General features: G+C 43.0%; 1 protein-coding gene across 12 annotated transcripts in view; it reads left to right on the top strand.

The window, feature by feature from the left end:
* Nucleotides 1-12,162, top strand: part of UNC13B (unc-13 homolog B) — a 214,126-nt gene that overhangs the window by 123,255 nt on the left and 78,709 nt on the right. For all 12 annotated transcript variants that reach the window (XM_026865696.1, XM_026865703.1, XM_026865705.1 and 9 more), the window contains 2 exons: nt 10,221-10,448; nt 10,730-10,871. In XM_026865696.1, the coding sequence (XP_026721497.1) occupies nt 10,221-10,448; nt 10,730-10,871 (370 nt within the window). The remainder of the gene's footprint in view (nt 1-10,220; nt 10,449-10,729; nt 10,872-12,162) is intronic.

Below are 12,162 nucleotides of genomic sequence, written 5' to 3'. Positions count from 1 at the left end.
CTGAATAAATGAGACCTTACAAAAACAGTGGAAAAATTTAAAAGGAATTTGATTAAAGAAAAAGAGAGACAAAAAGTATTGGTTTAGGCATCTGGCTTGGTCCACTTATTTTTATTGTAAAACATTTTCATAATTTGGTCTCAGATTTATGTTCCTGCTTGAGAGCAAAATATCTTACTCTAAATGGAATAGAAACTTCTGCCATATGTGTTAAATCTTGAGTAGGAAGGTGGGGCTGTTTCTGTTCACTCTTGCTTTTCTTGGCGTTGCAGCTTGATGGACTAAGTCTAAGGAATCAGAAAAGTTTGTGAAATATAGACTTATTTGCAAATCCACGTCAGCGATTATAGGAATGTAAATAGTCAAATCTTATGTCTGCTTCAGGCTCTAGTTGTTTGGGAAAGCCAGGCTGGATGATCCAGCAAGTGATACCAGTGAAATGTAGGTCATTTGTTTTTTCTTATAGCTTACCTTAACACCCCAAATGGACATTGTTTATGCTTGTATTTTTGACGTGTGCAGAGTTTTAAACCAGTCATAGTTAGGACTGGTGCTATTTGCAGTGGCTCATCTGTCAGACACAGCTGGCACTGGTGAAACATCTCTGTTCCTCAGGTGCTTAGCATTTCCAGTACGGTGATCAGTTTTCTCACACAACTTGTAGAGGACCACTTAGACTGAGGATAACTTTAATTGTTTCTGGAGTTCACCAGAACCCTCTGAGAAGTCATGATTTTCAGTACTTGAGATTAAAAGCTGCTGATAACGTGCATCCAGGCTTGATTCAGTTACGTGCCCACAATGTTTCAATGGAGTTGTGATATATCAGTATGAGGAAAATGCTATAGAGAGCAGAGGAAAATCAGGTTCATACCAGAAGCAGCAAGGAAACAGGCAAAAAGTTGTTGTACAAAGCAGAGTTCATGAAGTTGAAAACAATAGAATAAAACTAAATTTAAGAAATAGCTAATGACTAAGAGGACATATATTCCTGCAGATGGTAGCTGTGGCTGTCCATATTTAAGAAGGGAAACATCACACTGGGATGGATACTGGAGAGAGTTCAATGCTAATGGGGAAAATATAAGGCTGTCATGAGAGAGGATGGTGTGCATTTGTTAATCTTTTAAAAGAGAAGCTTCGCAGTGTCAGACAGAAGGACAGGAACGATGTGTTTGAAAAAAGTAAAAATAGCCATACTAAGTCTATCCTAGTAGAATGTTTTTAAAAGGATGCTATGGATCCCAATGCAAAGGTGTAAGATGTGTGTGTGGAGCTCCTATGACTCTGGCTTACACTTACAGTTATCCGTGTTTTAAAGCCTTTCTGAGCAGTAGATTCTGTGTTTAATACTCGGCAGTGTTGGATCTGTGAATTGGTTTAATCCTTGTTTGAACCTATTTATACCTGATCTATGTTGGGGAAGAGGGAGATAAGCAACAGGGAGGAAGATGAACTGTTTAAGCTTACTGTTTGCAAAAGGAAGAACGGAATAAACTTGCTGTAAGAAAATTAAAGGTAAAAGTAGAAGACAACTTCAGTGATGAGAACAGGGAGTCTCTGGAACAGCCTCTGAAGAATAACCATGGGGGCAGGTTTTCTAATCTCTGGTTGGAATTAAATAATCTTATGCAATGTACTGTGGGATGTGATGATGGCAATAGTCTGTGCTTTTCTATGGAATAGAAGTAAAAACTGGAAACGACTCTATTTTTCATATATGGCAAAGCATTAGATAAGCACTTGCTACTTTATTCATGGGACTGCAGATGTTTGCTTTGCACGTTTCCTTCCAAAATGTAAACATAAGATACTTCAGCATGCAGAGTTAAAGAAACAGAGAAGAAACAACTGAGAGTACACTGGGTTCAGAACTTGCAAAAACACGTAGAAAGGTAAAACCCAACCAAATGAAAACTTTACCGAGTTATTTGAAAGCTGCCGAGCACCAGAACAGGGAAGATACAGAGACTGTGAGCTGGGGTTCTGTGGGGGTACCCAGTGTGAGAGTGGTGGGTATCATTATCTGAGTTAGAGATGTGAAGGAAACTGAAGGTGGCAATTGTGTAATTAAAGGCAGAGGAAAGGTAGTTCTGGGAGATTAGGAAGATGATGCAGCCAATGTGTGGATGTACTTGCTGCTGGGTTGGGGAAACAAATGTTATTGATACTGGAAATCTGTTAAAAGGCTTTTCAGGCAACTGTGGTTTTTGCTGTGGCAAATGCTAAAATCCTTCTAGCTGGAACCCACCAGATGAGAATAAAATGGGAAAATTTTATATATGTTTGAAAAACATAGGGCTGTGCTTAAAGAATGGGGTTTCTGGGGGACGAGCAACAGTTCTAGACATCCAATAAATTCGAGACTGAACTTTCTTGTATACTGAACTCAGGAGGGATATTTTCCTCACAGAAGCTTTATTGTTGCTGTCAGTAAAAAGCCCAACATTCTCAGGACACATCTTCACTTAGGTCTATTTAAGGCTTCCAGAAAATGTTACATTGGAGTAAAATGTATTTTCAGGCTGGTAACAAGTACAATTCTATTGATTATACTTTGATGCCTCAGGATATATCTTCACCTCAGTCAGTGTAAGTCTTCCAGAAAATGTTGCATTGGAGTAAAATGAATCTTCAGTCTGGTCACAAATACAGTTCCATTGTCTATGCCTTGAAATTTTGGGTAGACACCTGGGGTCTTATTCCTTAGAATCAGAATGTGCTCTTTATCCATCTTCTATCCTTCAGTGTCTTTCTGGGGAAAATAAAAGGAACTCTTTACCCAAGTCTGTTAGAATGAAGTTTGGTTGTTTCTTCTGAGGCTGTTTTTCTTACCCTCTATATTTTTAAGAAACTGAGTATCTGATAAAGTAAGCAAATGAGTGGGACTGTAGTGATGAAATACTCAAAATCAGCTATGCTTTGTTGCAATTTGAATCAAAATCCATTTGCAGACTGGTTCAGCAGGGCTGCTCCATGAATTGGCAATGTCTGAACGGCAGTAAACTGGAATCAGTTGTGGTATGTGTGCAGGTTCATGGTTCTGTTGGCTCCAGGTTGTTTCTCTGAGGATATTCCTCTATTGTAGGTACTCAGAAGATATCACTGATGGTGGGGTGCTTACCTTTTTATCATAAGGTCATAAATACTTGCTCGAGAGAAGATGCTCTCTTTTTAGTCTTCTGCTGTTCTTGGAAGTACTTGAAATCTCTGCTGCATGGGTACGCTTCCTTTCTTATTTGGGTGAAAATAGATGGAGGAATGTTCTTTAAAATCCTGTAGCATGCAAAACGTTTGGAAAAAGACAACTTTTATTTCTTGCCCTGAGTGATGGTATAGTACTAACTAAAATACAATGGGTCAGGCAGTGTTAGTGTCAGAGAAGTAAAGATGAGGATGGACGTATAGGATAACAGGGAACAGATGCAGAGAAGTAAGCAAAATTATGAAGAGAGTGGAAGGGAAGGACATTATGCTAACAGGATCCTAGTAAAAGCAGCATGTACAGTTCAGGGCTAGTGTTTGAAAAGCCACATTAATCTGCTTCTGCAAGCATGTCTTCGTTTGGGGTTTTTTTGTGGGTTTTTTTGTTGGGTTTTTTTTTGCAATGATGCTAATCTAGTCCTCGGTGGATTACAGTTAAACCTGAGAAAAGAAATTGCCCTGGGGTGTCAGAATCTGGTCCTCTGGGGATCTTGAAAAATGAGGAAACGTGTTCTCAAGCTTCAAACTACTGTTGAACCTGAAATCTGTGTTGTGTGATTAGCTGCATGTCTCTAATAGTGCTTCTTTATGAAGCAACAAACCTTAGAGAACTTCACGCAAGCTATCAGGGCTGCATTACTGAATTACTCCTTTTGGTACTCTTTCAGCTCCTGGGGTCTTGGTTCACCTCTGGAGTTGTTCAATGTTTTTTGACTCAGGACTGGAAAACAGGTATGTTTGCTGCTTTTTGGATGAGGAACTTTTGTGTGTTGCACTCTGAATTCAGAGACTGCAGTCCAGAGACTGGCTCAGTGAGTGGACCCTTAGTAAGACTGATGAAGTCACTTGTGATCATCATCTTGGCTCCTGGGTTGAATGATGATTATACACCATGGTGATGAACACTTGTTTGCTCCCAGAATCCTATGTAGGAAAATATTTGCACAGAAGGAGGAAGGATACCTTTATTTGAAACTTGAATATCTATTTTAATTTTCAGGAATATATAATTTCTAAGCATTATCCGCCTACTGAACAGCTGTCTTCTCTCCTGCCAGTGTTTCTTTCTTGACTTTTTCCTGTTAAAGCATAAGATAACAGCACTGGTGGTTTACTAATAGGTGTATCAATACAATTCCCAATATAGACATGTTTGCTTTCTGTTTCCAGTCATAAATTGACACATAATTCAGTCCTGGAGAGGAAGAGGGAAGGAAAGCCCAGTCACATTTGTATGATACTGTATACAGTAGTTGTATATTCCTGTGCCTTTCTGTTGCCATTTACAGGACTACTTGAAAAGCTGATCCACTGGCCAAAACCCTCTTCTTGCAGCCAAATAAATGCAGTTCAAGTCCAACAGCAGAAAAAGCACCCTCTGCCATCCAGTATAGTGACATGCTTGGTGTTTATATCACATACATCACAGGTAAATAGTGCCCCAGTGGTGGTTTTGGAAACCGGTGGTTTTGTACCAACAAGCAGGTGGTAAAATTGAGAAAGAGTGTGTTGCTGAGGCAGAGGATTTATCTGTTCTTTATTAGACTGTATTGTTAAATAAGGTGTCTGCCTGATTATGACTTTTGCATTGCAGTTCAGGTGCATCCTCTGCAGGGAGAGACACACCTTTCCCAGGGAAGGAATATGGAGCATTCTTACCTGGGCAAATATCTGTCAGAGTGGGGAAGCAGTATGGATAGAGGTGGGGGATTTCCTCTGAGAGTCAGGAGGCAGAACCATGCCTTAGAAGTGACTAAAGAGGGGGCTCTCTAGGGGCTGTATGACATGGCTCACACAGCCTGCAGCCCAGGATGCCCTGGACTGCTGCTAGCATTGCAGAGGGATAAATTCACTATGCAAGGTCTCTGGAGGTGCTAGGGATACTAAATGCGTTTTTAACTAGAATTCCTTCGTTTGTCTTAAGTTTGCATTCTGAAGCATCATTTGATGCTCCTGGGGTACTTGCATTAAGGCAGTGATTCAGACCATGCCACCCCAGAACTGTGATAAATAACTCTTGTCCTATCTCACTCTGATGAACAGCGAAACATTTATGTTTGCAAGCTGCCTGGCTAGTAATTTATTTAGAAAATGGTTCTGAAATAGAGCACAACATAAACATTAATGTTTGAATTTGGGTCTTAATTTTCTTGAAGTCAGAAAGGTCAGGGCAGGATTGGTTTCTCTTGATCACAACCAATTTCAGAATTCCAGCTAGGAAAGGCAGATTGTTCAGTTTGGCCATTCTCAGTTTCCTGATGGTTTTCTGTAGCTCTGCATATACTGCACAGAGTCCACCTCCATCCTCAGAAGACCTAGTTTTGTTAAAGCTGAATAGCACCTCTTGCTTGAAGTTCAAAGTATAGCCCCTGGTATCATTTTGGTTTCTTATTCCTTTAATAAATGTTGGGTGATTGCCTGATACAAGACATCACTTTGGGTGGTGCTAGTTCTTCATCACCAATGAGGAGAGACAACAGGGACTGCGTAATTAATTCCAGTATTTTCATTTCATTTCATCTTAAGCCAACAATAGGAAACTCGGGGGCAGATACATTTAATTGTACTAAATGAAATACTGAACATCAAGCCTCTAGCAACTAAAATGGAAAAAAAAATCAGGTAATGTGAAGTTATGGCTTGTTTTATATCCAGGTCTTTAATAGTATGCCTTGGTATGCAGTGTCCTTAATGAACTTCTGAAACTTCAGTGGTCACAGTCTGTTCCAAATGGTGTTCTTATTCTTTTTGGTTTGGATGGTGGAAGTTATAATTGAGTTTTGTTTCTTTATTGAAGTGAATTTAGTAATGGTGAAAGGTGTTAGATTGAAGGCCCTAGAAATTGATGTCTTCAGGCAGTGTTAGTCACTGGGCAACCTGCTGAGCGTGCTAACAAGGTTGTCTGTTATGTTGTACTGCTGGGGGTCCTTTATGTATATGAGTTCATAGAACTTTATTCATATTTGGTCACTACCTGCTGAAACTGTTTCATATGCAAAACTGTAATACCTTACATTAAAGGTGCTCCAGATACAATATTTGCCCATTTCTCCCAGAAGAAAACAGTTTTATGTATCTTTGATTGATTGGCTTCCTTTGCACACACTTGCACCTGCTTTAATACATATTTTTAAGGTAATTTAATATTTAGTGAACACCTGGATGAAGATCATTTTTCTAGGACAAAGATTACTTTAACTACCCTGAGAAGAAAAACAAGCAAAAGCATAATCCGCTAAACAGAAATATGATTGAATGTGTTCGAAGGGCTTTTGTACAGGTTTAATTTATCTGACATGAGATTGTAACTTGAAATTGCTGCAGACTGCATGTAGAGAGACTGTGTACAATCTTGGATTCTTGCTTTTCATTTCATACCTGGGTTTGTCTTCCCTGTTATCTCCTGTCAGTGCTTTCATTAACACATGCCCCACATCTGACACAAGTGTCAGTTGCTGAACTTTGACAGCAAACATGACTATCAAAATTGAGTAGGGAACAGTTGGTTTTGGGAGCATTCTTATGATTATATTAACTTTTCAATTTTGTAAGAGGTATGCAAGTGACCCAGAGGCCTCTGTTTTTCCTGATGCATTTGAATACCTATGTAGTACAGACCCTGTGCCTGGCTCTTGTGTCTCCAGCTGCTGGATACTGGTACTAGTGCCCCATGGGTGGTGATGATGCAAGTTTTTAACTATTGAATTTTCGACCTTACAGGTATTTGTTATAGTTGCTATGCGTATCCAATTCTAAGAATGGATTATTTGAGTAGATTCCTGATAAAATAAAGGGGGATCTAGCGAGGCACTTCAGATGCCTCCAGCTCAATGCCTGATCCAAACAAGGTGGGTCCAGGCAGAATGGGACACAGATTGTATAGTGGCTCTGTGCTGAATGGGGACTTGTGTCACACATCAGTAGGAAATGCTGACTGTGTCAGCCCATCTGAACTTCTGCTCTTCTGTTGTGCTGAAGTGCAGCATCGAAACAAGCTCACAGATACTATTTATAATGGAGATCCTGTCCTCTTCTTAGCACTCACTCAAGCGGGGATTTATTTCACAGAATCAAGGAATTGTTTGGGTTGTAAGGGACCTTAAAGATCACCTAGTTCCAACCCCCCTGCCACGGGCAGGGACACCTTCCACCAGCCCAGGTTGCTCAAAGCCCCGTCCAGCCTGGCCTTGAACACTGCCAGGGAGGGGGCAGCCACAGCTTCTCTGGGCAACCTGTGCCAGTGTCTCACCACCCTCACAGTAAAGGATTTCTTCATAATATCTATGCTAAATCTATCCTCTTTCAGTTTAAAACCATTGTCCCTTATCCTGTCACTATGCCCCTGATAAAGAGTCTCTCCCCGTCTTTCCTGTAGCCCCTTCTTCAAGTACTGGAAGGCCGCTATAAGGTCTCCCCAGAGCCTTCTCTTCTTCAGGCTGAACAGCCCCAACTCTCTCAGCCTGTCCTCACAGGAGAGGTGCTCCAGCCCCCTGGTCATCTTTGTGGCCTCTTCTGGACCCACTTGCACAGGTCCGTGTCCTTATACTGGGAGCCCCAGAACTGGTTACAGCACTGCAGGTGGGATATCACCAGAGTGGAGTAGAAGGGGAGAATCTCCTCCCTCACCCTGCTGGCCACACTTTCTCTTGATGCAGCCCAGGACATGGTTGGCTTTCTGGGCTGTGAGCACACACTGCTGGCTCACAGTCAGTTTTCCATCGGCCAATACCCCCAGGTCCTTCTCCTGGGCTCAGTCCACTCATCGCTCAGCCTGTATTTGTGCTTGGGATTGCCCCAACCGTTGTGCAGGTCCTTGCACTTGACCTTGACTTCATGAGGTTTGCACAGGCCCACCTTTCTACTCTGTCCAGGTCCCTCTGGATGCCACCCCTTCAGCGTGTCAACCGCACCACACAGCTTGGTGTTGTCAGTGGACTTAAGGGTGCACTCGATCCCACTGTCCATGTCTTGGACAAAGATGTTAAATACTGCCGATCCCAACGCTGACCCCTGAGGAATGCCACTTGTCATCCCCTCCACATGGTCAAGACATTGACCGCAACTCTTTGAGTGCAACTATCTAGCCAATGCCTGGCTAGATAGTGGTCCAGTGGTGCATCTGTCAAATCCATGCCTTGGCAAGGATGTCGTGCAGGACAGTGTCAAATGCTTTGCACAGGTCCAGGTAGATGACATCAGTTGCTCTTCCCTTATCCACCAACACTGTAACCCTGTTGTAGAAGGCCGCCAAATTCATCAGGCATGATTTGCCTTTAGTGAAGCCATGTTGTCTGTCACCAATCACCTCCTTATTTTCCATGTGCCCTAGCATATTTTCCAGGAGGATCTGATCCATAACCTTGCCAGGCACAGATATGAGACTGACTGGCCTGTTGTTCCCTGGGTCTTCCTTTTTTCCCTTTTGAAAAACAGGGGTTATTTTTCCCCCTTCACCAGACTGCCATGACTTCTCAAATATGATGGATAGTGGCTTAGACACTTCATTCTCCAGTTCCCTCAGGACCCATGGATGCATCTCATCAGGTCCCATGGACTTGTGCACCTTCAGGTCCCTTAGATGGTCTTGAACCCGATCTTCTCCTACAGTAGGCAGTTCTTCATTCTCCCAGTCCCAACCTCTGCCTTCTGTGTCTTGGGCAATGTGGCTGGAGCCCTTCCTGGTGAATACTGAGGAAAAAAAAGGTAGTTGAGAACCTCAGCCTTCTCCATATCCCAGGTAATGAGGTCTCCCGTTTCCTTCCAGAGAGGGCCCATGTTTTCCGTAGTCTTCATCACTGGTGTACCTATAGAAGCTTTTATTGTTGCCCTTGACATCCCTGGCCAGATCTAATTCTGTCAGGGCTTTGGCCTTCCTAACCTGATCTCTGGCTACCCAGTCATTTTCTCTGTATTCCTCGCAGGCTACCTGCCCTTGCTTCTACCCTCTCTAGGCTTCCTTTTTGTGTTTGAGCTTGTCCAGGAGCTCCTTGTTTATCCATGCAGGCCTCCTGGCATTCTTACTTGTCTTCCTCTTTGTCAGGATGCATCTCTTCTGAGCTTGGAGGAGGTGATCCTTGAATACCAACCAGCTTTCCTGGGGCCATTTTCCCTCCCAAGATTCTCTGGCAAGCAGATCCCTGAAGAGACCAAAGTCTGCTCTCCTGTAGTCCAGGGCAATGAGCTGGCTGTGCACCTTCCTCGCTGCCCAAAGGATCTTGCACTCCACCATTTCACAGTCACTGCAGCCAAGGCTGTCCTTGAGCTTCACACTCCTCACCAGCCCCTCCTTGTTGGGAGAACAAGGTCCAACATAGCACCTCTCCTTGTTGGCTCCTCTATCACTTGGAGAAGGAAGTTATCAGCTACACACTGCAGGAACCTCCTGGATTGCCTGTGCCCTGCAATGTTCCTCTCCAAGAGATACTGAGGTGGTTGAAGTCCTCCAGGAGGACCAGGCCTGTGAACATGAGGCTGCTCCTATCCATCTATAGAGGCCCTCGTCTGCTCGGTCTTCCTGGTCAGGTGGCCTGTAGCAGACCCCCACAATAACATCTTCTGTCCCTGCCCTCCCTTTAATCCTGACCCATCAGCTCTCGGTCGGCTCCTCACCCATCCCCAGGCAGAGCTCCCTGCACTCCAGCTGTCACTGACACCAAGGTTGTTGACATTTATCCAAATCAAGGTGATGAGAGGAGGGGGCATGCTGTTAAAGAAAGACCCTCGTTTCTGGGTTTTGCTCAGCTGCAAGAGTATTAAACTTAGGCGTGTTGTCAGGAGAGCAAGTTGGTCCCAGGATATAGCGGAATCTGGGCACTCCTCTGCCATTGTATCTTCCCAGCTCTGGGTGGTCCAGATTCTCTTGTGTGTATGTTGAAATGGGGGGATCTGACTGTAAAAGTCAATAAGAGCCATCATGTGGAGGGTAACTCATGGTTTTGATCCTGCTGTCCAGATTCAGTGAAACATGACTGTGTTTGTCTGTTTCTGATGAGCATTGTGTACTTTCTGGTGCACAGGAGCAGCGGAGAAGAGCTCAAAGCATGGGGCTGAAGATCGAACCCAGAATTTCATCATGGCAATGAAGGATCGCATGAAAATCCGGGAGCGGAACAAGCCAGAGATCTTTGACTTGATCAGAGATGTGTTCTGTGAAAGCAAATTGACACATGCTCAGCAGATGAAGACAGTGAAGCAGAGCGTGCTTGATGGCACCTCAAAATGGTCAGCAAAGATCACAATCACAGGTGGGTGTGGGAGACATGGTTCTCTTGACCTTGCCTAGCAGCTTAAGGTAAGAGAGACTTGGTGTCGAGCTGGAGAGCTGTATCTCTTTCTGTTCAGTGTACAGGTAGCAGGTGGAGATACTCCTCCAGGCACTGTGGTGTACCATGAGCTAAGGCTCATCAGAGAAGCCCTTCTGAGTGATACGCCTGTTTCTCTGTCTGTTCTGAGCTGCTGCTTCATGTGGTGTTTGGACATACTGTTTTATTGGGTGGTGGTGGTAACCCTTCTCTTTTCCTTCCAGTGGTGTGTGCTCAGGGTCTGCAGGCCAAAGACAAGACTGGGTCCAGCGATCCGTACGTAACTGTTCAAGTGGGTAAAACAAAGAAGAGGACAAAAACAATTTTTGGGAATCTGAACCCTGTATGGGAAGAGAAGTTTTACTTGTAAGTGCTCTTAGAAGGACTCTCAGCCCCATTTTGCATGTTTGTACAATCTGTGCTTCGACAACTGTGTCTTCTCTGTCAGTATGCATTTCCACATCACCTGTAATGTGTGATGGTTTTGTTTCCACACAGTGTTGTGTGTGTGTGTGTGTCTGGAGGGTTGATGTCTTTAATAATTTATGTAGTGCACACGTGTTCATCTCATCAGTCTGTCTTGTGTGTATGTAAATTGTCTGCTCTGAGAACACTTTTATATTGATGTTTCTAGAGAAGGCTAAAGAGAAAGGCAAAACTTTAACTCCGTGACTTTTGTTCCTGGCTAACAGACATATTTTCGAAATTTTGTGACATAAAAGAGTAAAGTTTGTATAAAAGACTTAAGCAAGCTTCCTGTGACCTATTGGTGTGACCTGCTACTGGTATTTGACCAACAGAAGTTAAAGGCAGTGTCTGTCACTTGTCTGTGATGCTACCAGTCTCCCCTTTTAGTTCTGAAAAATCAATGTAACAGTAACTTGAGGGATTATCTGCTTTCAAGATGAGCAATGTATCCATGTCTGAATTGAAAGCAAAGGCTGAAGGCACAATTCTTTAGATATCAACTACTCTCAGAAGGCTGAAGAATGCATTATTCCATTCTGCTTTTATTGAATAAGTAAACAGTACCCTCAATTTATCATTGAACATGTTATAAAACAAAATGGAGACATGAAATACAGCAAGCATTTTTTGAAGATTCTAGATTATTTCATTCAACCTCAAACATCTTTATTTCCTTTAAGAAGTAAGCTCTTCCCTTGTACCTGTCTCTTATACACATCTTGCACTACATAAATTATTAAAGACATCAACCCTCCAGACACACACACACACACAACACTGTGTGGAAACAAAACCATCACACATTACAGGTGATGTGGAAATGCATACTGACAGAGAAGACACAGTTGTCGAAGCACAGATTGTACAAACATGCAAAATGGGGCTGAGAGTCCTTCTAAGAGCACTTACAAGTAAAACTTCTCTTCCCATACAGGGTTCAGATTCCCAAAAATTGTTTTTGTCCTCTTCTTTGTTTTACCCACTTGAACAGTTACGTACGGATCGCTGGACCCAGTCTTGTCTTTGGCCTGCAGACCCTGAGCACACACCACTGGAAGGAAAAGAGAAGGGTTACCACCACCACCCAATAAAACAGTATGTCCAAACACCACATGAAGCAGCAGCTCAGAACAGACAGAGAAACAGGCGTATCACTCAGAAGGGCTTCTCTGATGAGCCTTAGCTCATG

Source organism: Athene cunicularia, assembly GCF_003259725.1.
Source record: "Athene cunicularia isolate RWA chromosome Z unlocalized genomic scaffold, athCun1 chrZ_part1, whole genome shotgun sequence".
Taxonomy (NCBI): Eukaryota; Metazoa; Chordata; class Aves; order Strigiformes; family Strigidae; genus Athene; species Athene cunicularia.
The sequence above is the reverse complement of the archived record's forward strand: the minus strand, read 5'-3'. Positions and strand labels throughout refer to the sequence as shown.